Source organism: Schistocerca nitens, chromosome 8, assembly GCF_023898315.1.
Source record: "Schistocerca nitens isolate TAMUIC-IGC-003100 chromosome 8, iqSchNite1.1, whole genome shotgun sequence".
In the NCBI taxonomy this organism is placed as follows: Eukaryota; Metazoa; Arthropoda; class Insecta; order Orthoptera; family Acrididae; genus Schistocerca; species Schistocerca nitens.
The window spans coordinates 178,312,832-178,340,033 of NC_064621.1; the positions used below are offsets into that span (position 1 = coordinate 178,312,832).

General features: G+C 42.9%; 1 protein-coding gene across 1 annotated transcript in view; it reads left to right on the top strand.

Annotated features, from left to right (window-relative positions):
* The window catches only part of LOC126199354 (probable cytochrome P450 6a20), a 152,357-nt gene that overhangs the window by 110,584 nt on the left and 14,571 nt on the right, over positions 1 to 27,202 (top strand). Inside the window, exons 6-8 of the mRNA XM_049936215.1 lie at positions 5,486 to 5,652; positions 13,762 to 13,983; positions 17,495 to 17,755. Of these exons, the coding sequence (XP_049792172.1) occupies positions 5,486 to 5,652; positions 13,762 to 13,983; positions 17,495 to 17,755 (650 nt within the window). The remainder of the gene's footprint in view (positions 1 to 5,485; positions 5,653 to 13,761; positions 13,984 to 17,494; positions 17,756 to 27,202) is intronic.

Genomic DNA, 27,202 nt, shown 5'->3' on the forward strand with positions numbered 1-27,202 from the left:
CGTACCGACTGCACATGGAATTCTTTCCTGCCCTACAAGATATTTCCCTGAGGCGCTCTATTACCTGCCTAACTTTGGACCTCTCAATGACTAGCATACCCACCTTCCGCACTTGTCCAGACAACAGAAATCGGCTGCTGGCTCAACAGGAGAGGCCTCCTTTGCCCTCTCAGAAGTATTAACAGTGGGTAGCACTTCGTACCTGTTGCTAAGGCGTAAAGAGCCAGCCATGCAGCGCGTTCTCTATTTTGCCTTTCACCCAGTGATGCACAAACCCACCACTGTCCGTCACTCACTCTCGAATGTGGACGGACCAGTCAGAATTCCCGGAATTGAATTAGTATGCAACAAATTATAATATTTCGCAACACGTGAATACTCTATGCCCTTAATTCACACGATAACCCCAATGCGTCTTCACTTAAAAAAAAAAAAAAAGAAATAAACCTAGTGAAATTCTGCTAAACAGTTGTAAGTCCGGCGGCCAAATAATCAAATCAAAGTCAAGTCCCGAAGTATCGAGAATATTTCAAGTACAATATTCGTGCCACTTTTTCCAACCCTGAAACCAGCGACAAATATGGTAAAGGTCAAAACACGTGAAAATACTTCCATAATGGGACACCATTTACATTTAACAAGCGAAACATGTATCTACTATACTTCAGAAGTTACCCCTACGGCGCTTGTCGCTGTCTGACCATCAAAGGTGCATACAGTACACAATACCTAAAGATCTCAAAAAATCCTAAATCACGCGTCATCGCGACAAGCATAAAAATACTGGATTGTTATAATTAAAGTGCAGGTACCCAGCTACCCACGGAAGTCCAGTGTTGGCTGTAATTATCATATGGCAGCGAAACTTGTCAGAGATGTTAATTTCGAACAGATTTACGCTGGAAAAAAATAGTTCAAGTTCTGGCCACCAGTTGAAAATACAGAGCTGTTGATCAGGTCGTTTTACGGGTGCAGTATTTAGTCGACGCCTCCCGTGCTCATATTGAACAAACTGTATAAGCGGCGGTTAATAATAAAATCACATCATCCCTTTCTCACTTGTTTGACTTTTACTGCCTCGTCCCATTCTCTATCCACTACATGTGGAACATTTTTTACGTCTTTCTTCCATTCACAGCGCCAGCTTTGCACAAGGTGGCAACAATTGGAAGAAATTTTTTCCAGCGTAAATCGGTTCCGCATTAGCGCATTAGAATATTTATCAAGTTCCGCTGTCATACGATAACTACAGCCGTAACTGGATTTATGTGAGTAGCTGCACTTTAATTATAACCAACCACTACAAATAGCAATTAAAAATAACGTTAGCGTCTCTTTAAGCTACATCCACTTATGTCATCAAATTTATTGTGAGAGGAAACAAATTTAATAACAGGCATTTCATTATTGACCTATTATTTAATCATTAATTTTATTAGTGGTAATAACCTGTACACGCTATTTGGAAACGCGAGGAGAGGGCTGAAGTAGATCGTTACAGATCTGCTATCATAATATGCATGTTATGGCTTAATGATTGATTCCATATTGATTAAAATGGCTTTGAAGGCGAAAGTAGCCATGGTACAAATATGTGACTTCTATTAGCCACTAAAGCAAATGTCTGCTGCCTGTAGCTGTTATATAATGTTTGTAGCTGTACGCATTTGTACACAAGTATGTTGTAAACATTTTTGTGTAATTTCACGAGTCGTATGGATGATTTCCACAATACTGGTCGTACAAGCAAATTAAAAGGCGTAATGAATTGGTCTCATCGATGTGAAGAGTATATTGTTATAACGTAGCCCGTTGGGAACATGTAGCTCAACTGTATTGTCGGTAGCCTGCAGCTGGCACAGGGCAGTTACCGAGAGGTGGACTTTTCGGCTTACTGGATTCCACAGCTGACCACATGGCAACGCACACAGCTTAATGGCCTCTAACTTGCTAAAGCGCATGTAAACCAGCCGCAAACAAGCGACCGAATTTGCATATAATCTCACAGCTTCTCTTACAACAATTGCCAACGAAATTTGATGGGCATTTCCATGACACTTGCTAATTGAACACTTGTCGAAAGGCTCCCATTTTTTGAATATGTTCTACATTCGCAACTAATCCTTTCCCAGACTAGTGCGCAGTACTCAAGAATCGACCGGAGGAGTGTTTCTATGAGCCATTCGTTGCGGGATTGTTCCTTTGTTCATGAAGTTGACAGGTATTGTTCTATCGAAAGGTGTTTAAAGTTATCAGTCTGTAGACTGCTTTGATACAGTCGTTTTCCTTCTTCTGTTAATCTTTCCATCAGTATGTACATATTACATCCAGCGTTCTCGATTCTCACAAACTACTTCTTATTTATTGTCTCTTCTGTATCTTTCTTTTTCCTATTTATTGCTCCTTTTATTGCCAAATTAACAATTCTTGGAAGCTATTGCAGATGCTAACCAATTTCTGCTTCTGATAACTTGTTAAGAGTTGTCAACGTTCATTGCTCAAGTTTCAAATACCTCCTCATTTTGTACTTCACCAGCCCGTTTAATTTTTAGCACTCTTCTGCAAAACAATATTTCAGGCTGTTCCAGTTTCTTTTTCTCCCTATTTTCCACAGTAGACATTTTATTCTCGTGCATCGCTGCAATAAAGACCTCACTCCTAGTTCTTCCTTCGTTAAGTGGCAATAACTTCTGTTTTTAGAGTTCTTTGTCGTTGCAAAAATCATTCTTCACCTTCGCCTATCGCGCTACAATATCCTCCTTACTCTAGCCAACGACCGAGCGAGGTGGCGCAGTGGTTAGCACACTGGACTCGCATTCGGGAGGACGACGGTTCAATCCCGTCTCCGGCCATCCTGATTTAGGTTTTCCGTGATTTCCCTAAATCGTTTCAGGCAAATGCCGGGATGGTTCCTTTGAAAGGGCACGGCCGATTTCCTTCCCAATCCTTCCCTAACCCGAGCTTGCGCTCCGTCTCTAATGACCTCGTTGTCGACGGGACGTTAAACACTAACCACCACCACCACCACCTTACTCTAGCCAACTTTTCAGTCTTGGTTTCTACGTAAGATATTTCTTCTTCTTCTTTTTCTTCATCTACTATGCTTTTTCCCCTACATCAAATTATCTTTAATTAATTCACGTTTCGTTCGGACCCTCTTTGTGCCAGTGGTTTCATAGTTTTTCACCATTGCTATCTACACCTTTTACTGCCTTTCTTCTCCTCTTCTCGTGTAGGATCTTTTCTTCTTTACCTGCTCTTCACTCAAATCATGAAAAAAAAAACCAGCTGAACTAGCTGACCTGTTGTCTAAATTTACTTCTTCGCCTTAGTCACTCTCCAAAGCCATTTCAGCTCCATTTACCTTTGCTTGAAGAGCACGAAAATTATATTCGTCAGTTAGGCTTCGACTAATTCTTAATGAGTGAACATAAATCAAGGGGCTTCCTGTTATATATTTGTTCGTTAGCTTTCTTCTCGCTGACTTTCATCGTTGGATATGAGGATCTTGGAGTATTTTTTCACTGTTCTCCTGACGACATACAGACGTCTCTCTACGACTGTGTATTAATTTTCTGCTGCGACCAAGGACTCAGTTTTGACAATTGTATCAAGATGATGTAATTTAGACCCATACTACAATTGTTTCTTGTTATATTGGTCCTTAGGTAGATTATAAACGATTTTCATTTTCCTCTCACGCTTTTTATTTGGAGCCTTATCCGATTTGTGATCTTATATCAGTTCTCCTAGATAAATGAATATTTTTATTCTATAGACTTTCCTTTCTCTAAGATCTAAAGTGTGTGGGGCATTTTCAGTGTTTATAATAAACTCAATGGGTCGCTACGAAATTCGCAGTCCATTCACTTTTGCTTAACTTTGAAGTTATTTAGTTTTTTCCTTTGTTGTTTCCAGGTCACTGAGAAGGATAGTCAGTCTGCATTCTCTCTTCGAACACAAAAAACTCTTGTTTACGTTGGATTCGTCCTCTAATTCTCTCACCATTTTTTCCAGAACACATTTAAACAATACTGGAGACAGCCTATGTTCTCTCTCTGTTTTGCTATCCATTCTTAACTGTCCAGGACCACGAAATATGTCAATCTCAAAAAATTAGAGAGCTCTACATGTAAAAAAAGGCAACGACCATGCCGCAGTGGTAACATCGGTTCCCGTCAGATCTCCGAAGTTAAGCGCTGTCGGGCTGGGCTAGCACTTCGATCGGTGACCATCAGGTCTGCCGAGCGCTGTTGGCAAGTGGGGTGCACTCAGCCCTTGTGAGGCAAACTGAGGAGGTACTTGATTGAGAAGTAGTGGCTCCGGTCTCGTAAACTGACATACGGCCGGGAGAGCGGTGTGCTGACCACGTTCCCCTCCATATCCGCATCCAGTGACGCCTGTGGCCTGAGGATGACACGGCGGCCGGTCTGTAGCTTTGGATTTTCCAAGGCCTGTTCGGACATTTAAAAAAAACCTACATGAATATCCATATAAAATTTTGAACCTTACTCATGTTTTGCGGTCCCATCAATTTAACGACACCATATTTCGAAAAGCCATGTCGCCTTAAGACAACCTTCCTTTACGATTTTTAGCAGTAGATGATAGCTGTACTAGGTTTTAAAATTTATTTCAAAATTTGAAACAAGTAGTAAGCCAGTACGTTTCAGGATTTTCTCAGGTGATCATCAATGGCTTAAAAACAACAAGAAGCGGGAAAAGATTGAACTACATTTACTGTGTTTTATGTAATGACAGTGTAACGAAACAGGATACATTTTTGTAGAAACATTAAATAAATCTTTATGCCGTGTAGTGAACTGCGGTATAATATCTTCTAGTTATGCTAGAGAGTTTACATACAAGATGTATATTGTAAAAAGAGTCTGACAGCGGTTGTCACAGTACATTTTCTAAAAATGAAACTGTCATTGTCCAAAATCTTTTCAAATTTTGGTGTGCTTTGTTCCCAATCTTTGCATTCGTGTACTATATTTTGCACAAATAATCTGATATATTGTGTGTGCCATCAATGGCTTTTTAGCTTGTGCTTTTCCTTTGCCTACAACGTCCTGTTCTACTTCAAATTGCCCGACCTTTAATTAATTTTTTCTTTGCTGAACCAGTAAGAAATAGATTAATCTACTAATCTAGGACCTCTAGCGCTGCAGCAGGATTTTAAGAGATCATCGTAATTTTTGACTATTTAATTTTTTATTTATAGAAACTGGTATTGCAGTTTAGCTGTTTTCAAGTGAAACACACAAAACAAAAACTCCTTTCAAGACACTTTTAAAAATCTGCTCAAGCACGAAATTTGCGTTGTTTTTCAGTCGAAAATGCCTGAAGGCCGAAATTGGGATGGTACATACCATAAATAAATAATTTTAACTATCAAAGGCGACAGTGATGTCCTTTAAAAAGTTTTCTGTTATGCAACAATCTCTGTATAAGAAAAATTACGGTAGGGTTTTTGTGACAGGTTGATGCCGGAGGAGGTGGACAATTTCCTACGCAGCGTCGTGGGCCAGACGGTGGCTCGCCGCCAACATGACGGTGTCTACCGCAACGACTACCTGCAGATGCTGGTCGAGCTCAAGACCAAGGGATACCTGGACGGCGCGGGGCAGGTGCTCGCCGACAAAACCTGTGAGTGTAAATCTTACAGTCTACTACGTTCCAGAATACAGTACAACAACACTGAGATACTAAGATGTAAACGTTCCCTAGGAAACACTTCATGTTGCATATAAGTGATATTGAGTTGGTCACATACGTTAAGCCTCCGATTTGGAGTGTATCTCTGCTACATGTGCTACATGGTCCACAACCTGTTGGACAGCAGAAGTCAGGCTTTCAGCCAACTAGTTTTGTACTCATTTCAGTTCTAATATACTTCGTTATTTTGGAAAATGGATATCAACGTTAGGAGATCTCTGACAGGATAGTAGGATCTGTTGAGCATACGTCCAGAAACGCGTGGTTTTCACGCTGGAAGTTACTTTATTCATAAAATACATTAGTGGACGGCACGATACCTTGTAATCAAGAGCAGGTGTTCCAAGATGCGCCGATGGACCTTGAGGCGTCCAGCACACGGGACAACATCTCAACCGTGAACCTACAAATGCACCAGTTTGCGCCCAAACGCACAATGGATAATGTGCATTCTTGTTCTAGCGTCTAAAAATGGTGTTTGGATTCGGTTGAATGTTACTAACAACCAGACTGCCTCTAGTAATCAAATGGTTCAAATGGCTCTGAGCACTATGGGACTTAACATCTGTGGTCATCAGTTCCCTAGAACTTAGAACTACTTAAACCTAACTAACCTAAGAACATCACACACATCCATGCCCGAGGCAGGATTCGAACCTGCGACCGTAGCGGTCACGCGGTTCCAGACTGAAGCGCCTAGAACCACACGGCCACACCGGCCGGCCTCTAGTAATCCATCCACCTCTTAAGGTGTTGTCGAGGTCGTTTTTTACAATAATGTAGAGTTGGACTTAGCACTGTCATGTAGGAGGAATGTTGCCCTCCATAACAAATTCCTAGTAGCTTGTTCCAGCAAGAGTGAAAGTGAATGATATCAGATACGACGTTTATGTACACTGAATATGGAGGATCATGTGTGATGAACGCCTGAGTTACTGTTAGGCATATGGCCTAACATTACTGGAGAAGCCAAGTGACCATGTGGAACATCCTCCATTAAAACTGTTAGTACCTGTATCACGTACATCACGTTTACGGATTAATTATTGACGTACATTCATGTGTAGCATCAGTCCACTGGAAAATGCAGCGGCAGTTCAATGACGAACGATTATTCCCAGCAGAAGTTAGAAAATAGTTAGCGCTCTCTCAATAGGGTCAACTGATACTGCTGGATTATGGCAGACATAACAGAGAGAGGAATTCTGTGCGGGCGCGAATCAGTGATGTAGAAGTTGATGAAACTGTCTGTCTTCAATGTGTATCATCTGTGAATGTAGCGTATGGCAGGAGTCCCAGGATGCTGGCTGCATGATAAAAAAATCAACATCAGAAATGTTCCTACAGAGAAAAGCGTGTCAGCAATGATCCCTTACACGTTGTGATACAGATAGTAACACTTTGAATGGACGAAGTTCCACATGATCGTTGGATTCACCAAATAATGCTGGGCCGTATGACTATGAATGGCACAGGTGTTGAACCTACATGATCCACAACATACGTTGTAATTAGATGTAGCTGATTTTGATGGTCATCCACTTCCACAAACTCGCCTATCTCCTGAAACGCGAAAACAGTAGGAGAGGAGGGTGGGGGTCTACTTGTTAATGTCACACTGAAGCCGAATAACCATCTGTCCCTTGTCAATAGATAATCGGTCTTATGAATGGTTTGATGCAATTTCCCGCGACTTTCTCTCCTGTGCCAATTTCTTCGTCACAGAGTATCACTTGCACCAAATACCCTCAATTATTTTTTGGATACACTCCAAGCTCTGTCTTCCTCTACAGCTTTGCCGCGGTGGTCTAGCGGTTCTAGGCGCGCAGTCCGGAACCGCGAGACTGCTACGGTCGCAGGTTCGAATCCTGTCTCGGGCATGGATGTGTGTGATGTCCTTAGGTAGGTTAGGTTTAAGTAGTTCTAAGTTCTAGGGGACTGATGACCACAGATGTTACGTCCCATAGTGCTCAGAGCCATTTGAACCATTTGAACCTCTACAGCTTTTTTTCCCCCCAACGGCTCGGTATTGTATCAGGAAAGCTAGTCTCTGACTCCCTAACACATGGCCGGCCTGTGTGGCCGAACAGTTCTAGGCGCTACAGTCTGGAACCGCGAGACCGCTACGGTCGCAAGTTTGAATCCTGCCTCGAGCATGGATGTGTGTGATGTCCTTAGGTTAGTTAGGTTTAAGTAGTTCTAAGTTCTAGGGGACTGGTGAACTCAGAAGTTAAGTCCCATAGAGCCATTTGAACCTAACACATGTCCTATCATCCTTTCCTTTCTTCTAGATAGTATTTTCTACATCTTCCTTCCTTCGTCAGATCTGCAAGGGACGTGCATACGTCTTATCTTATAGTAGACTTAATTTTCAGTATTATTTTGTAATACCACGCGTCAGACTCTTCGATTCCTTTCATTTTCGGTTTTTACGTAGTTTAATATCGTATTAAGGTGCAACGATCATATTTGATTAGTTCCCAATTTGAAATCTAGGTCATCGTCAACTACACTTTAATCTGAGTCGGTCAATCAGTAATAACAAAGAGACAGCAGATCGAAGCCGTAGCAATCTAGGGAAACAGTAACGTCCTCTGGCAAGAAAACAGCGTGTCGTCCCATTGGAAGATAATTTACAGGATGTCGGTTGGTGTGCCCTTGGTACAGGAACTACGTAGCTCCAAACTTCATTGGATCTTATTACTTATTTATCTTCTCAACAATCGCTCCCTTGCAATTTGATTGTACTTTTAAAAACCATACTGCGTATCAGAACATTTATCACTTCAGATGTCTGAACATTATCGTACTCATAATCCCGCTGCGTAGATGAAACGTTTAGATCAATCCGTTTTCCACTGTGTGCTGCAAGTTTCTTCACTTATATGTGCAATTGGCCATTTTACAACTTAAGGTAAATCTCAAATGAACATTGCACAAATTATTATTTCATATATTGCATATAGCATTAATAAATACAATTCGTTAACATTATATATATTAAGTCTTGTGAAACTGGAACACAGCTCAGACAAACAATGTAAACCAGTTTTATTAACAAATGCATCAACCAAAAGCTCCTCTTTGGAGAAAAGTTAATCACTAGAATAGTTTGAGAAAGTTCGTGACTAACACTGAATTAACATATGACTGAAGCCTTTAATGATGGAAAGTTGAAGTTTGATACTCACTTGCTCGCAGGGCAAGATGCAACGTAAACTTCAGTTGTTAGAAGAACAATGTACGAAGTTGAAACTGACGTCTGATCCCAAAATCCTGCTCGTTCCCATTGCCTAAGCCAAGTCCTGGTGACAAAGGCGACTGACATTAGCGGCTTCCTCGGTCAGCAGTGGCTGGCGAGCGCTATGGCGTCAAGCATAGCGAAGATTCCAAAAGAGACTCTAATCGAAGAAATGCTGGTGCAACCGTCCGAGGGCTCAACGAGAGACTGGCCTGAAGTAGAATTGCTGCACCCTTAGTACCCAGGCTTCATAGAGATACAAGAGGAATTGTTCACGACCACGTGGGCCACGGAAGCAAACAGGTCGCAGGACCGACGACCGTTAGCGGCATACAGCTGCTGCCTGCTGGCCTAGTCAGCATGAATGAAGTTCTGTCGTCTCTTGTTATGACGCCTTTCAGGTTAGGCAGCTCGCATGCCACAGCTATGACAAGGGTTGCAGGTCTGCCGGGCGAGCGACCCGTGCATCACAACACAGGATGTGTCTACGGTCCGCCCCTGGTAGCTGTGTGGTCAGCGCGGAGAAATGTCATACCTAAATGCGCGGGTTCGATTCCCAGGTGGGTTGGAGATTTTCTCGGCTCAGGTACTGGGTGTTGTGTTGTCCTTATCATCATCATTTCATCCCCATCCACACGCAAGTCGCCGAAGTGGCGTCAACTCGAAAGACTTGCACCAGGCGAACGGTCTACCCGACGGGAGGCCCTAGTCACACGGCATTTCCATTTGCATGTGTCTACGTTTCGCCTTAACCTCTGCTGAGGACATTTTCAGTGAGGAGGCTGAATGTCTGTGGAGAAACAAAAGCCCATTCTTTCTCGAGAGCCGAAACCATTAAAGCTAATGGTGTTGTACACTGGGGTCTGAACGAAATCCACGTAACTCATCCCAAATGTGTTCCATTGTGTTTAGGTCGGGACTCTTGGCAGGGGGCCCATTTCAGGAATATTATTGTCCACAATCCATTGCCTTACAGATGCTGCTATGTGAAAGGGTGCATTGTCATGCTGATACAAACATGCTGATACTGGCCCTGTACTACATGCAGCACGTGATGCTACTAAATATTTTCATGTCCTTCCGAATTAACTTTTTTCTTATGGGCAATAAGATGACTACAACCTTACCGCGTAAAACACCCCAAACCCGTAAGACAATCTGTTCCGTACTTTATTGCTGGCACTACACATGATGGCAGGTAACGTTCTCCAGGCATTCAGCAAACACAAACCCTTCCGTCGGATTGCCCCAGGATGGAGCCTGATTCATTTTTCTAAATCATTCGTTCTTAGTCATTTTCTGTCAGTGGATTCGCTCTTTACACCACCTCAAGCGTCACTTAGTACTGAATACAAAAATATGTGACTGACGAGGTGCTGCTCGGCCATTGCATCCCACTCTTTTTAACTCTATACGCGCATTCAACATGTTAGTTAGCCTACCGGAAGCAGTTTGGAACTCACAGGAGGTTTCTTTCGCTGATTCATGTGAGTTTCTTACAGTCACCCTTCACAACGCTGAATAAACCGTTTGTATCAGTACATGAGGCCAACTCGGTCTATGTTTAGGTGTGGTTGTTCCTTCACGTTTCCTCCTCACAGTCACACCATCAGGAGACTTGGCAGCTTTGGAAGGGTTGAAATGTCCCTGATGGATTTGATACTCAGGTGACATCTGGTGACCAGGCCGCGTCCGAAGTGACTGGGCTTCCTGTCTGAGCCATTCTGCTGTTACTGCTTCTCTGTTGACAACACGATACTCCCCGACTCCTTTTCTACTGGCGGGTGTGCTTCTAGTGACATCTAGTCGTCAATTCCGTTTTACATGAGGGTCTCCGCGTACGTTTTATCAGATAGTGTGCTGTGTTGACTTGAGAATCATGTAAAGAGCTAAACTGACGAATCGCACCTACAGGGTGAGTAAATATTAATGGTCAAACAGACACAGGCCCACAGAGAAACCATTTGTGAGACAACTGACTACGTTGTTTATAAACTCTGAAAGTTTACTGTAAAACTTCTTAAGTCGTGTTTACAAGTTTCTCGTTGGTATTTGAAAAATTGGCATGAAACTTATTTTGATATCGAAATACGTAAATCTCAGTGCCGGACGACAAAACTGTGTTAAAATTAAATTTTGACGGCACATATGTGATGCTCATGCTACACAATGGGAAATCCAGACTAGCCAGTACATCAGACAACTTGTACGTTAGAGAGCAATTCGTTTTCGACGAAATTTACGTACGCTATCTGACTGCAAAACAAGTGACTCAGATTAAAATGTTGTTCCTAAATATTGTTAATCTTTATCTGTGATCTTGCAAACAATGACTCTACCAGAACTGTTCAATTAATTACACAGCAAATGAACATAACATTTAAAGCACCTGTCTTTCGGATAAAACTGCTTGAAAACTCACAAGATACCATATTTCTGAAATCTTTAACTGGCTTAAAACCTCTGAAATGATACTTTTACAAATACACTCCAACAATTATTGTACCTTACAATGGACATGAATTTTTATGATGGTTCAATTTGTTGGCTTACCTGTGCGCACGGAACGCTCGTGTATTCTGCATCCTGTTACTGTTAAGATAATGATGAAACTATCAAAAATCGAATTTCATTTACCGTACTTGCGATGTGCAATGCAAGACGGTATCTTATCACTCTCTATAAAATTGATTCTGGAACACACAACTCGCGATGTGTAATGCGAGCTTACAGAACACATTCATAAAGGTAAAGAAAGAAAAAATGAGAAACAAAATTTAACGACTGATAAACGAGAACAAGACTCCAAGTTAAACTATGCTTCATTAAACCAGAACAGCTATAAACATTGTCATAAGGTTCTCGCAACTAGAGAAGTTAACAAAATATTTCTTAATAATTATTCTGTACACGATTACATTCCTTGACACTTGTTTCAATTATAAGACAAAATTATATAAAACGATATACTGCATTATAATATTTCTGCAGCCGTATGCAATGTTCCAACGGTCGAAATTACACAGTTACAAATATTACCTTGAAATTTCCCCTTTTAACATTCTTCTACTGCTATAACCTCGTTTTCTTTACCCAAAATATATTAGTACAAAATCATTCTTAAATAATGCTGCTTCCACTACACGGGAGACCAGCTTCCATCCTTTTCAAACCGAGTACACAGCCAGTCTTACACACACGACTTTGCTACTCTCTTCAAAAGAAGTAACCTCTCTGACAAACAAGTGTGGTCTCAAGAACAGACAGAGAATATGACTGTATTGATACTACAGAGGCTGAGTACATTTATCAAATTCACAATTTCATTCGCGTTCATGGCCAAAACTTCTTGAAGCTCGACACGGCAAATAGGTTACCTTTCAATGAAATGATAATTAAATCAAGAGCCTAAGCTGTCGACAGGCGTTGATATATATCAACGGGGCCAGTTGAAAATATGTGCCCCGACCGGGACTCGAACTCGGGATGTCCTGCTTACATGGCAGACGATCTAGCTATCTGAGCCACCGAGGGCATAGAGGATAGTGCGACTGCAGAGATTTATCCCTTGCACGCTCCCCATGAGACCGACAGTCCCAACTTAACGGCCACACACTACATTCGTGGTGCCCCTGCCCATTGCACCCATTACTCACGGCAGACAATCTTATCGAGTCCCGTAAGAGTTCGGGCAATGCGTGTGTATCCAGCACGGGACTCGGTAAGATTGTCTGCCGTGAGTAGTGGGTGTAATGGGCAGGGGCACCACGAATGTAGTGTGTGGGCATTTAAGTTGGGAATGTGGGTGCAAGGGATGAATTCCTGTAGTCGCACTATCCTCTCGGCCCTCGGTGGCTCATATAGATAGAGCGTCTGCCATGTAATCAGGACATCCCGAGTTCGAGCCCCGTTCGGGGCACACATTTTCAACTGTCCCCGTTGATGTATATTAACGGCTGTCGACAGCTTAGGCTCTTGATTTAATTATCATTTCATTCAAAGAGAGTTGCATCGTCACCAATGATATCGGTTCTTTTAGACATGTCCGAAAGAACAGATACCATCTTCATACAGTTACCTTTGAGCTCTTCCTAACTACATCGTAGAGATGTGAAAAACTTACTGTATATTTCGGCAGAAGCGCAGCTGCCTCATGGTCCAGGATTACTTAAGGATACTCCATTCGAGCAGCTTCAAGGTGTGTCATATAACCTGACAGAAAGACGGCAAATTTTGCTGCGACTATGAAAGAACACCACGAAATATTAGACTAGACGCCTGCAAACGTTTGTCTGGAAATAGAAAAGTATTCGAAATAATTCGGAACTCCATCCGGATGCGGTATTGCATGCAGCTGCAAGACTGACACAGCCTCAAGTGTCGCTTATCGCCTTCCGTAACAGGTGCTAGACTGCAACATGTATCTGTAATATACTAAACTACGAGTAGAACTGCCTTACACGTTCATTAGTAGCAACAGTATTTCTACCGAAGCACGCAGTTACTCTTTTAACCCATCGGTATTTTCCTGACTAGGACAGTATTTACATAGAATGAAGACCGATGGCCACAAATTAGCGATTACTTCGTAGACCGTTCGTTTACCATGTTTACGAAGTCAGATTTGCTCCTAGTGTCTTGAACTTTCAACTGTGTCGTTTTACCCCATAAATTTCAAACACCCCGTACACATAAAGAAATTTCAGATCAAAGCAGGCGTTGACTTCATTCGGCCGTTTCATACTTCGTCTGTTGGAAAACTAATGTATCACGTAGCTCACGATGTCCTGTCATTGCAGTCTTCACGGATCTGGACATAGCGGCGCAAGTAACGACTTTCATGACGGACGGCGTGCACACCAGCTCCACGGCCATGTCGTTCGTGCTGTACGAGTTGGCGCTCCACCCAGACGTGCAGCAGCGGCTGCGGCAGGAGCTGCAGGAAGCTCTCAGCAAACATGGAGGGCAGCTCGGCTACGACGTCATCCAAGAGGCCACTTATCTGGACATGGTCATCTCAGGTCAGCGCCTGCCTTACCTGCTTCTACGCATACCACCTCTGTCTTCGCAAAGTACATGTAGCTTTATGATACAGGGCAGCCCGAACCTAGAGAGTCAAAAGTATACAAACCGTAGAGGATTCCGAATTAGTTACCATGAAGTAAGGAACTAATAGTTGGAAACGAATATTTAGTTGCTATTAACATAAAGTCTAACGTTATACTAAAAACTTCAATCATAGCAAATGTCTGAAAGGACGACCAGCAATCTATTGAAAACGACTGGTGCTTGTTAACAAATCTTCTCCCCCCCCCCCCCCCCCCCACTAGCCAACATCATCCCCTCAAAATCTGCTGCACAATCACATATTTGTCGAGAAACTTGACAAGCTTTCTGAGGCTTGAACGACACAGTTTCTTTTACCTTTGTATCTACAATCATGAACTGCTTTCATTCTTTTATATCGGTTTGCCACCTCGCAAAATCATATAAAGTTTCAAAAGTATATTTCCACTTTCGACTGTCGTTAGCCATCTTCCGGTCATAAAAGCAGTGGTTCACTTAGAAGCATACTGAGAAAAAACGTTCTCACTGTGACTGTGGCTGAATTTCTCCTTCCTCTTTCGATATGAATATAGCCAGTGATGGTGATATGTAGTAATCCTCATTTGAAATTTTGCGATTATTCTAGTTGATAACCCACTTTAAAGAGAGATTTCTCAATTACAGGACGTCTCCACAATGATTTAAATATCGTTCTTTACAAAAAGTTCTTTTCATTAGCGATGCAAATGTTGTCGAAACTTTAATTTGTATTGGCAATAGATCCACAATTCCTACATTTCTCCCCCCCCCCCCCCCGCCCCCTTACAATTTCACATTTCACACAAAAGGTGGTATACAAAGTATCCCAAGAGGAACTATCAATATTCAGTGATATTTCAGGAACTATCAATCGAAGAGAAAAGAGTAAACATGACTCTCAAATGCATACCTTAAGAACTATGAGCACATACTGTGAAACTCATCTCTCCTACTGCAAATTCTTTGATTTCCATATCTTACACCTCATCATCATCATCTTTTACTTGAGCCTTTGACCCAGTTCAACGCGGGATCGGCCTTGTTACTATGGATGTGATGATGTTAGTGTCAGAGGGTGGACAGATGGCCTTGTCGCCACCCCATACACCTCCCCCCCCCCCTGCCCCCGGGACAGAAGTAGTGTACCCCAGCTGTCTGTGTCTAGTGTAACCTATGGAATAGTGCAAATGTTTTCAAATGTCTGCGAGTCGTGTAACTGAGGCGGGACATGGGATCACCCCAGTATTCACCTACTGGCATGTGGAAAACCGCCTAAAAACCACATCAAGGCTGGCCTGCACACCGGCTATCGTTAATCCGCCGGGCGGATTCGATCTGGGGCCATCGCGCCTACCTGGGTCCAGGAAGCACCGCATTGGCGCCCTCGGCTAACCTGGCGGGTAATTGTATGACTTACACCTATAAATCATTTATGAAAAATTCTGACACAAAAATTGCGTAACTGTAGTTTGGTATAACAAACAAATAGCCTGATTTATATTTTTTATCTCTTTTGGCTAAATCAGCTTTCATTGTCATGTTTTTCCGATTTCCTACGATAGTTGAACACAGCATAAAAATCACTGGCACGTTACTTAATACAACATATACGGAAGATATTCCTAACCCGTGATGGAGACTGCGCAGGTAAGAGTCAGGTGAAGCCTTCAAGTTAGTACGCAACTCACTACAAATTAACTTCCATAATAAAACCAAGCGATTGTTTGTTTCATATCTTGATCCTATGCAAATCATTTTTATTTGTCATCAAGAATCTAACCTAACCTAACCTAAGCAAGCGATGCGGGTGATTGTCTGTTCGTACAGTTTTAATTTTAATCAGCATGATAGTACATGTTCTTTCATATACCTTTCCCTTCGACGTTTCTGCTCTTGATCTCATGTATCCCTGAAGCACCTATTATAAGTGCAGGGAGTGGCCAAAAATATGGAAACACCAAAAACGTATTACCATGTGTAACACGTTGGCATTCAAAACAGCTTCCATTCGTCTCGGAGAGGACAAATACTGGAGTTGTATGATTCTCAAGGGCATTTTATACCAAGCTTCTTGAACAGTAGTGGGAAGTACAGGAAACGATCATGAAAGTGGACAGCGATCAACCACACTTCTCTCCAAAGCGAACCACAAATTCTCAATAATTTACAGGTCTTGTGACTGTGACGGCCAGGGTAGATGAGAAAATCTATCCTCGTGCTCACAAATCCAGTCCTGAACGATGCGAGCTACGTGAACAGGGGCCCTATCGTCTTGCAACTCAGCACTGTACCAACAGATAGACGTGTCAAATAATCGTTGGCAGTAATGCGAACTTGTAGATCAACCATGAGGCTCATATAATACCGTAATATGACTGCCCAAATCATCATCTAACCCTCTCCATGTTTCATTCTTCGGACGCAAACTCGGACAGAGATTGGAAACAATGTGGAAGAATACTCAACCGAGCAAATGGCTTTCTTCCTTTGCTGCATAGTCTAGGTTTTATGGCTTCGATAGCACGTTTTACTATTACGGACACTTCCACGACTAATAAGTAGTTCGGAATTTCAGCTCGCCCTGCAGTTCGCAGCTTATGGAGCTCACTTCGTACTGTTTTGGTGCGATAGAATGGCTAACGCGACATTGACTTCTGCAGAGACTTTTACACCTGTAGCTCTTTTATTTTTCGTGACAATCCTCTTCAAGTACCACCTGACACAGTTACTGAACACGTAACTCTCCTCTGCTTTGTGACTTAGCGGATGTTTTTCCGTTTTCCCTGTATATGGAACAAAATTCGATATGGTGCCACTCGAACTCAAAAGCTTCAGCTGCCTTGGTTACGGAAGCAGCCACCATGCAAGCATCAACAATTATTCCACGTTCTAAGTCACTTAGTTCCGACTCACTACTACACAGAACACTGTTCTGACCACGGCTGGTACTTGTAACGTATTGAGGACATTGGACGGTTGGTCAAATACAACAGGGAACCTGCAAGCTTGGCTAATATGTGCCGATTCGATATTTTTGTCTATCTGCTGTATTGTCTTCTATCGGTAACATTACGTTCTCTTCACACCAGTACATCACTCAAGCAGCAATTCATGTTAACTATAGAAGTAGACATGTGAGCAGACGAAATCTTTCTGCACTGCTAGGGCTGAAGTGGAGAGCACGTAAAGCTCCTTTGATTGTTCGCTAAAAGACCGACAGCCAGGGGAACACGAACGAGCACTAGCGAATGCCGATCGAACGCGAACGAACTCTAGCGAATGCCAGCTGAACACGAATGGAAGCTTCACGAAGTTCCCTGAGATATCATCCCCTCCCCCCCTCCGCCCGCACTTTCTGTCATTACCTCTAATTTGAAATGTGCTCTGTGAAGCTCGGGAACCACTGAGTGTGAGGTCACAGAAAGACCCATGCCCGCGCATGTGCAGAGACGCTGCGGCTGTTCCCTCCTGGAGGGCACCTGGAGAAGACGTGCACGGCGGCCTACCCACTGACGACAGCTACCGGCCGCTCCGTGACGTTGCAGCCAGGCACCACAGTGGTCGTCTCCATCTTCGGCCTGCACCGCGACCCTCGCTACTTCCCAGAGCCGGATGTCTTTGACCCTGAACGATTCTCACCAGACAACAAGGATCGCACCTCGATGCAAGCGTTCACACCTTTCGGATTGGGACCACGCTCCTGTTTGGGTGAGTTTTCAGAGCAAGTGCTGTGTTTTTAAGGCTCGATGCACGCGAGAGATTTATTATCGCGAGCTTGCAGCGTCATTTTCTTGTGCGTTTCAGTAGTAAACTAGTGTCCGACCCCGGTAGCTGAGTGGTCAGCGTGACAGAATGTCAATCCTAAGGGCCCGGGTTCGATTCCCGGCTGGGTCGGAGATTTTCTCCGCTTAGGGACTGGGTGTTGCGTTGTCCTAAACATCATCATTTCATCCCCATCGACGTGCTAGACGCCGAAGAGGCGTCAAATCGAAAGACTTGCACCAGGCGAAACGTCTACTCGACGGGAGGCCCTAGTCACACGACATTTATTATTATTAATAGTAGTAAACCGGTAACTCCCCCCTCGATCCTTTAAAGATGAATGTACAAAATAGCTTTAAACTCTACAAAGTAGTTAATGTGTCAAATAACTAACGCTAAGCATGTAAAAACTTTAAGACTCAAAACCATAATTACATTGACGGAAAAAATCACAACACCAAAAAACAATTAATGTAGAGTAATGAAGCTTCGGGAATACTATACATTTGTCTAGGTAACATATTTAAGAGATTAACTTTGCAAGGTAACAGTTAAATGTAAGCGCGAGACAAGCCATTGCAAATGATAGACGTCGGTGTAACTGCCAGAATGTTGCATGCAAGATGGAAACGTGTGTGTGCATGGTGTTATAGAGGTGCCAGATGTCAGTTTGTGGGATGTAGTTCCATGCCTGTTGCACTTGGTCTATCAACGCAGAGTCGGTGAATGCTGGTTGTGGATGATGCTGGAGTTGTCATCCGATCATGTCCAATATGCGCTCGAATGGAGACACATCTGGAGATCGAGCAGGGCAAGGAAACATGTCGACACTCTGTGGAGCATGTTAGGTAAGGACAGCTGTATGTAGGCGAGTGTTATCCTATTGGGAAACTTCCCTTGCTATTCATGAATGGCAGCAGAACAGATCGAATCACTAGACTTACGTACAAAGATTGTCGGGGTGAGTTGGGTAGCCACGAGATTGATCCTGTTGTCATACGAAATTGAATCCCAGACCATAACTCCAGGTGTAGAGCCAGTGTGTCTAGAATGCAGACTGGACGGTTGCAGGCCCTCAATTGGCCTCCTTCTAACCAACACAAGGCCACCACTGACAGAACGGGGTGACATCGGAAAACACAACAGGCCTCCACTCTGCCCCTCAACCTGACTTTGGAGTCAGTAGAACGCACGCTACGGGGCATCTGGCTCGGAGCTGTTCTTGAAATAGCCGATTTGTAAGAGTTCGCTGTGTCGCTATGGTGCCAACTGCTGCTCAGAATGCAGCTGCATTTCCAGTACGATGCGCCAAGGCCTTACTCCGAACAGGATGTCTCCCCTCTCGATGGTGCCATGTGGTCGTCCGGAGCCCGGTCTTCTTGCGGTCGTACATTCTCGTGACCTAAGCAGCTAGCAGTCATGTACAATCATGCCAAGTCTTTCTGCGATATCGCAGAAGGAACATCCAGCTTCTCGTAGTCCTATTACACGATTTCGTTTGAAATTGGCATCTTTGTCGCCTTAAAGGCATTCTTGACTGACATCAACTCATCGCGTCCAGTCTCAAAGATAGTTAATGCCCATTACTGTTACAGCGTGACAGCTTGTATTGTAAAAAAAAACCTGATTCGTGACTTCATAGTGGCGCTACTAGTGCCACTTTTCCTGGACTGGTGCGCAATTTGAATAGACATCTTCCTTTAGATGTAAAAACACGCCTACCAACTTTCGTTTATGTCGTACAACTTCTTCTTGGTGTTGCGATGTTTTCCCCGTCAGTGTATGTTAGTTTTATTAGCTCTGAATTATTCACCCACACACTAATGAAAAGTAAAAACCAAAACTCAGTGAGTATCGTCTCGATAAATTGCCCTCCCCTTTAAGTAACAACTAATTTTTCATGCATCTCAGTGTTTGTGACATCACGTCTCCTGACGTCTACAATTTTGAGGTACATTCAGTTGTTTACGTGAATATTGCCTGGAAAATGTGTAGCGAGTTCAAGCAGTAGTAAATAAGTAATAAATCAAAAGGCTATGCCTCGTCCTGAACTTGAACAGCGAACACGTACCAAATGATGTGTGGGTTTTCAGCGGGAAAATGTTTGAAATAATGTGTGAAATTTGTTGAACGTCCTTAAATGTTCTCATCCATAACTACTGGATGAATATAGTCTGGATATTTTGCGCGCTGTGAGTTACGCTGCCTCAAGACGTATACACGGTTTGTAACTGTAATAATGATCTTACTGTGTTCAACTTTTTACCTAGGATTATAGCCTCTTAAATCAGTACATTATGACAACATTTTAGATTTAAAAATTCGGCCACTATTTATATGAAATCCACATGTGCATCTACATCTATAATTCGCAAGCCACCTTACGGTGTGTGGTGGAGGTTACTTTGTGTACCAGTGTCACTCCCACCTTTCTCTGTTCCATTCGCGTATGGTTCGCAGGAAGAACGGCTACTGTTATGCCTCTGTGTGGGCTCGAATTTCTCTCCGATTTTATCTTCGTGGTATTTACGCGTGATGGACGTAAGAGAAAGCAATATACTAGCTGACTGTTCTAGGAACGTACTCACTCGGAAACTAAACAACATACGATACCGTGATGCAGAAAGTCTGCGACAGGAGTTGCCTGAGCATCTCAACTAAACGCGCTGCTCTTCTTTGGATCTTCTCTCTTTCATCTATCAGCCCTATCTGGTACAGATCAATAACGAGCGATATTCAAGTATTGGTCGAACGAGTGTTTTTTAAGCTACATTTTCTGTTGAAGGACTGCATTTTCTGAGGTTTCTTCCAGTGTACTAAGTCTGACCTTTGCATTATTCGTGATTAGTTTTACGTGGGCGCTCCACATCAAAACTTTCCGTACACCTGCTGCTAGGTATTTTATGGAAGCAACAACTTCCAGTGATTCTTCTGCAGTTGTGTAACCATACAGTAAACGCCGCCCGGTGTGGCCGAGCGGTTCTGGGCGCTTCAGTCTGGAACCGCGCGACTGCTACGGTCGCAGGTTCGAATCCTGCCTCGGGCATGGATATGTGTGGTGTCCTTAGGTTAGTTAGGTTTAAGTAGTTCTAAGTTCTAGTGGACTGATGACCTCAGATGTTAAGTCCCATAGTGCTCAGAGCCATTTGAACCAACCATACAGTAAACGGTCTTTCTGCCCATGTTTTCGTAAAATTTTAGATTTGTTCATGTTGAAAGACAGGTGCCACTCTCTGCACAAAGCGTCGATCCTCTCCAGGCCTTCCAGCACTTCACTACAATTTTTTTAGCGTCGCGAATTATCTGTATACAACAGCATCATCCGCGAAAAACCATAAGGAACTTTCGACATTATCTATTAGGTTATTTACATACGTATTGTGAAAAATGGTGGTTCTACAGGGCGGGAAAAGTAAACGTTATCCGGAGAACAGGTCCAGGTGGAATATCCGTCTGCAAGATCGAAGTGATATGTCGTATCTAGCGACAGGTACCAGATTGATTTGGTAGGTCTCTGAAGCATTTTCTTGGGAACCTAAGACACATTTTCTGGTGTGCGGGCGCATCTCAGAATGTTTTTTGACTTGTTCAAAACGAATCCTCTCTGACGCCATTTTGGACTAAGCCCCACATAGTACTCTTTGTTGTCACTCGGACACATTACACTTCTCAGCGAACAACTGACGACACCGTTTGCACTACTTTGTTGTCACGCAGCTTTCCACACGAATACCCACTGCTCCACTGTGAGTGCCCTCGTCCCCTTTGCCTGCTCCACGCACACTGACACAACCTGAACTACGCTCTGAAGCACGTGTAAACCACATGGCGGGCATACACGTGGTGTACGCTCGTGGGGTGTGGGTACGTGCATACACTCACGTCCAATCGTAACCACTCGTCCAGTCCACTTTTATTCGTCCCACTCTGCATAACACTCCCCCATGTCGCGCGCAGAGTTACTTTTACGTCTGTAGACTTCTCTCGTTTCAGAGTGACATGCTGTGTTCTGTTTACTAGAAACTAATATTCCGTATTGTCGCATTTTGCTCACTAGGTGACGCTCGGACCTTTATCGAATGCCTTCCGGAGGTCAAGGAACGCAGCATTTACCTGGGCTCCTGCCTCTACTGATTTCTGACTGCTGTGCACGAACAGAGCGACTTAGCTTTCATACAATCATTGTTTTCGGAACCAATGCTAGTGCCTACAGAAACAAAGAAAATAAAAATTTTTATGTCACTGGAAGCCGTTTGATAAGCTACCTGCCACTGGGACTGGGTTCCCTGCCCCAAGATAGGGACAGATGTTTAGTAAGATGGACCAGCAGAAAAATGTTTCTATTCGAGTACAAAAAAAGCGAATATGCTCCTGTTTAATAGACTTTGACTGAAAAGTGGGATACCAGCTGCCTCGTTCTACCTTCCTCAGCACCATAAAAAATTTTCCCAAATATTTTGGCATGCGAACATATTCGCGCTCTTTCTAGCGTGTAACGCACATCCCACTCCCACAAGATCCCCTTACTGTAATAGGATTACAACTCTTCCATCGCTATAAGCTGTTCTCTCACTCATTTTTTCAGCCTAACATATTGTCATTCTCTCTTTATGTCTATCCGTCACTGTCTCCTGTTTCACAGCCACGGTCTCCTTCTTTCTGTCCTACCATTACAGTTACGTCTCACTGTCACTGTCACCTCTTGCTCTCTCTTACTGCTACTATCTGATCCATTCCTTTCCAATGATACTCTTTCTTGACATTGTCACTCTCTTTCTTTTCATCGTCATTGTCGTAAAGACTGGCTCTCACCCACTTCCACTTTCTCCCTCTCTTTATTCCTCTCTCACTGGCACTGTCTCCTTCCTTCTTTTCCTAGCACTGTTCTGTCACTAAGTCCCTTTCTTTCTCTCAAATTGCCATTGTCTCCTTCGTCATTGTTGTACCACAACCACTGTCTTCTCTCTTCCAGTATTTGTTACTATTGCATCTCTTTTCCAGTGCCACTGTCTCCTTCTTTCTCAGCATAAAAAGTACGAATACGTTCGAGTGCAAAATTTTTTGTGAATATTTTTAACAGTGGTGAGTCTGTGAAACTATTGTAGAGATTTTGATTCGTCTAGTAATTCCCTGGACCTATATCTTGCCAGTAATAACATCGGAAACATGCAACAATCATTGAGCTACTAGATTCCTTGGATCGATGAACTATATATGGATACCTAATTAAGTTTGCACCGAAGCCTCAGTGCGCGACTGTTACTTGCACTTGGCCAATTATTCTGCCTTTCGAGCACCATAAATTCTGCCGTTTTCATTAAAAATACTAGGTAACAACCACAACAGAACTTTCTCAGCTCGAAGTGTGATATAGAGGTCGCTTCAATAAACTGCAGACGTTCTCCATTTGTGAGACACTTCTCTACTTTTATTCATACGAAAGCGGAGAATGTCCTTTGTTTACAATACTAACGCTGAGGACATTCTCGGGTGAGGCAGATATATCCTCCGACTGGCTTTATCCATGCGAACCGGATAATGTTCTCCGAAATTACGAGTACAAAGAATATTCTCAGTTTAACTCGTACGACGCACTAGTTAGTGCTTGCTGTCGCATGCGTACTGATTTGATACAATGGAGCCACGCACGATACAACTGCGAAGAGCTGTGAATTCACCACGAAGATACGCGAGAGAATTGTACTCGCCAGTCGCTGCTGCTTCACAACGATCACGCCATTTCCCCCTCGAAGAACTTGTCTTAGTGCGGGAATCGGGTAGTACACAAGAGCTCCTATAAGATAGTTTGTTGGGGCGAGGGCAAACCAGGGAGCATGGAGTAGTTTTGATAGAGAATGGCGGTTTTAAGTTCTCATAAAAAATTCCAGTTCAGACCCTGTTACAAACCTTCGTAATACCGACTTTTACATCATTTTTATTGAAAGAGAAACATCTGATCACTTCCCCCTGGTAGCGCGTCACTTGGCAGTACACACCTGTTCGTAACCATAGCAACAGTTTCCGTCGGCCTGCCATGGAAGCTGCCGGTTTGGTCGTTGATTGTTTATTGAAAAGGTGAAGAAATATGGTGAAAAATGGGACATATATCACAAGGAGTACCAGATAAGATTAAGATGAGAGCAGAATATTTGTCAAAAATTTCAGGGGATATGGTAAGAGCAAGTATCACTATGAAACGATTTCGTGTTTGTATTGTAATGGTGGCGTTATTGTTCGATTGTCGACATTCATAACTTGAAATAGATTAGCAGCACGTGATTTGCTTCCTGAAGATAGCCTTTCGTCTGAATGTACCCATCTTCATCCAATAATAACAGTTTAAAATATAAACTGCTATTTCAACTGGTTCAATATACAGCAGTCACACTGTCCGCTATCTTCTGACTACGTCCGTAGAGTGTAGTATATACTGAGGTGACAAAAATCATGGGATAGCGATGTGCACATACGTAGATGGTGGTAGTATCACACTGTCATTATGGTCTTCAGTCCGAAGATAAGTTTGATGCAGCTGTCCATGCTGCACTATTTCGTGCAAGCTCCTTCATCTACAAATAACTACTGCAACCTACATTCTTCTGAATGCGCTTACTTATTCACCTCTTGGTCTCCTTCTACGATTTTTACCCCTCAACCCCCACCCTCCACCCACAATTCCCTCCAATATTAAATTCGTGACCTATTGATGTCTCAGAATGTGTCTCATAAACCGAGACATTCTTCTAGTTAGGTTAGCTGCAACTTTCTTCTTTCATCACTTCTATTCAGTATGTCCTCATTACTTACGTGACCTGCCCATTTAATATTCAGCATTCCTCTGTAGCACCACATTTCAAAAGATTCCATTTTCTTCTTGTGTAAACTGTTTATCGCCCACGTTTTACTTCCAGACATGACTAAACTCCAAATACCTTCAGGCAAGAGTTCTCAACATTATATTCGATGTTACCAAATTTCTCTGCTTCAGAAACGCTTTTCTTGCCATTGCCAGTCTACATTTCACATCCTCTCTACGTTGGCAATCATCAGATATTTTGCTGCAAATTTGGTTGAAACAGCAAAACTCATCTTCTACTTTAAGTGTCTCATTTCCTAATCTAATTCCCTCAACATCACAGGATTTATTTCGACTACATCCCATTATCCTTGTCTTGCTTTTGTTGATGTACTTCTTGTATCCTCCTTTCAAGACACTGTCCATACCGTTTAAGTGCTCTTACAAGTCGATTACTGTTTCCGACAACAAACGTTAAAGTTTTATTTCTTCTCCCTGAACTTTAATTCCTATTCTAAATTTTTGTTTGCTTGCTTTTACAGCTTGCTCAATGTACTGATTTAACAACACCGGTGATAGGCCGCAACCCTGTCTCATTCACTTGTTATTCCCTACTTCCGTTTCGTGTTACTCGACTGTTATAAACGCTATGATTTCTGTACAAGTTGTAAATCCTTTCACTCCCTGTATTTTACCCCTGATACTTTATAAATTCAAAGAGAATATTCCAGTCAACTTTGTCAAAGCTTTCTCTAAATCTACAAATGCTGTAAATGTAGGTTTGCCTTTCCTTAAAGTATCCTTTAAAGTAAGTCGTGGTGTCAGCAACGCTTCACGTGTTGTTACATTTTCCCGAAACCGAAACTGATCTTCCCCGAAGTCGGCTTCTACCAGTTCTTCCGTCCTTCTGCAAAGAATTCGTGTTACTATTTTGCAATTATGACTTATTGAGCCGATAGTTCGGCAATTTTCACACCTGTCAGCAACTGTTTTCTTATAAAAGGACAGTGCGTTGACGAAACTGTCATTTGTACTCAGATGAATTGCGTGAAAAGGTTTTCGACATGATTGTGGCCGCATTACGGGAATTTACAGACATTGAACGCGGGATGGTAGGTGGAGCTAGACGTGTGGGACATTCCATTCCGGAAAGAGAGGAAATCGTAATCGACATGCGGACAATGTACGCGACGAGTACAACGATGACGATACGTGTTTAAGAAGTAAAAGTGATACTGAAACAGTTGACGAGCTATGTAGTTCATCATCCTTGTCGGACAGGGAACCATAAATCGCGTCTCCAATGAAACGTAGAAAAAGATAATCGTTGTTGAAGAAGCGGGTACCAAGCATAATTACGTACATGAAAGATAATCTGAAGCACAGTAAAAAAAAAAAAACAATTATGAACAGATCTGGAATAAGTCCGCAGCAATATGACATGTAGTGCGTAAGAAAAACACGAATATTCAAGGGAGGACAGGGCGCACTTGTTACAAAAATTGGTATCTGCGCGTTTGGAGGAAGCTCAATGCAATTTGCAGGATGTGAATGATAGTGACCTAATAAGTTATGCATATCAAATTGCACGAAACATAAATTACAGTGATTTCAAGGGAAGCAGTGGATGATAGCCTAATATCAAACAGTGCTACGGAATTGGAAGAAGTAAGACAACGAAATTTCAAAGTGTCAACTTGACCATGCACAGGAAACTACGGAATGGGCCTGAAAATTTTGTAGATAACCTGCTCAGTTGCGAATTTTTTAGCACCATTATGGCACAAACCTTTCCCGTGTGAAAAACTTTGCTCAAAATTTGATGTACGGCGGAAGTGTTTAATGGGTCACCCATCTTCCTTATTGTTGAATCACACGAGAGCAAACACACGTTCGAATTTTTCGTCGGTTTTTGAAGTTGAATGTCTCCCTGAGCGAGGTTCATCCTCAACGTGTTCTTGGCCTTCCAAATGTGACTTGTGCGAGCGAGAAGCTTGTGCTCTTGATAGAGAATGTTCCCCATAGGCCTGTTTCAACTTTTCAAAGGTCACACGAGAAAATGCCCAAGTTTAACATAAAACTTGATAGCTATAAACTCCCCTGTTTCATTTCCTTAACGCAGAATAACAACACAACTTCAAAGATGGCACTCTGAAAAATCACGTGATGGCTGTGCGCAGCTGAAACTCGGCCTGAGTATCTGGAAGAGGTGAACGGACCTGTCTGGACAAGCAGAACAACGCAGCATAACCAGATCGCTCCCAGTGTTGTCTGCCTCATTATTTTTGTCACACACCTAGTGAATCAGTCTGATAGTGCTCATAGGGTTTCTGGACTTCACATCTGTAGGCCATACGTCGCCTGAGCTTCGTCACCTTACATGTTATGCTGTGGTAGTGGCAGTAAAGCTGCGCAATTGAGAATAACGATAAGGCAAGGGTTGTAGACAATTCCGTCACCGAGTGTACGTGATGTACGTGTACAATGATACATCGCCGAGTGAACGAAGTGTCTGTCCTCTTTGGCGCTACTCACGTGGGGTCGTAGAGATCCTGCATGGGACTGAGTATGGCCCTCCTGAACTCCTGACGAACGTG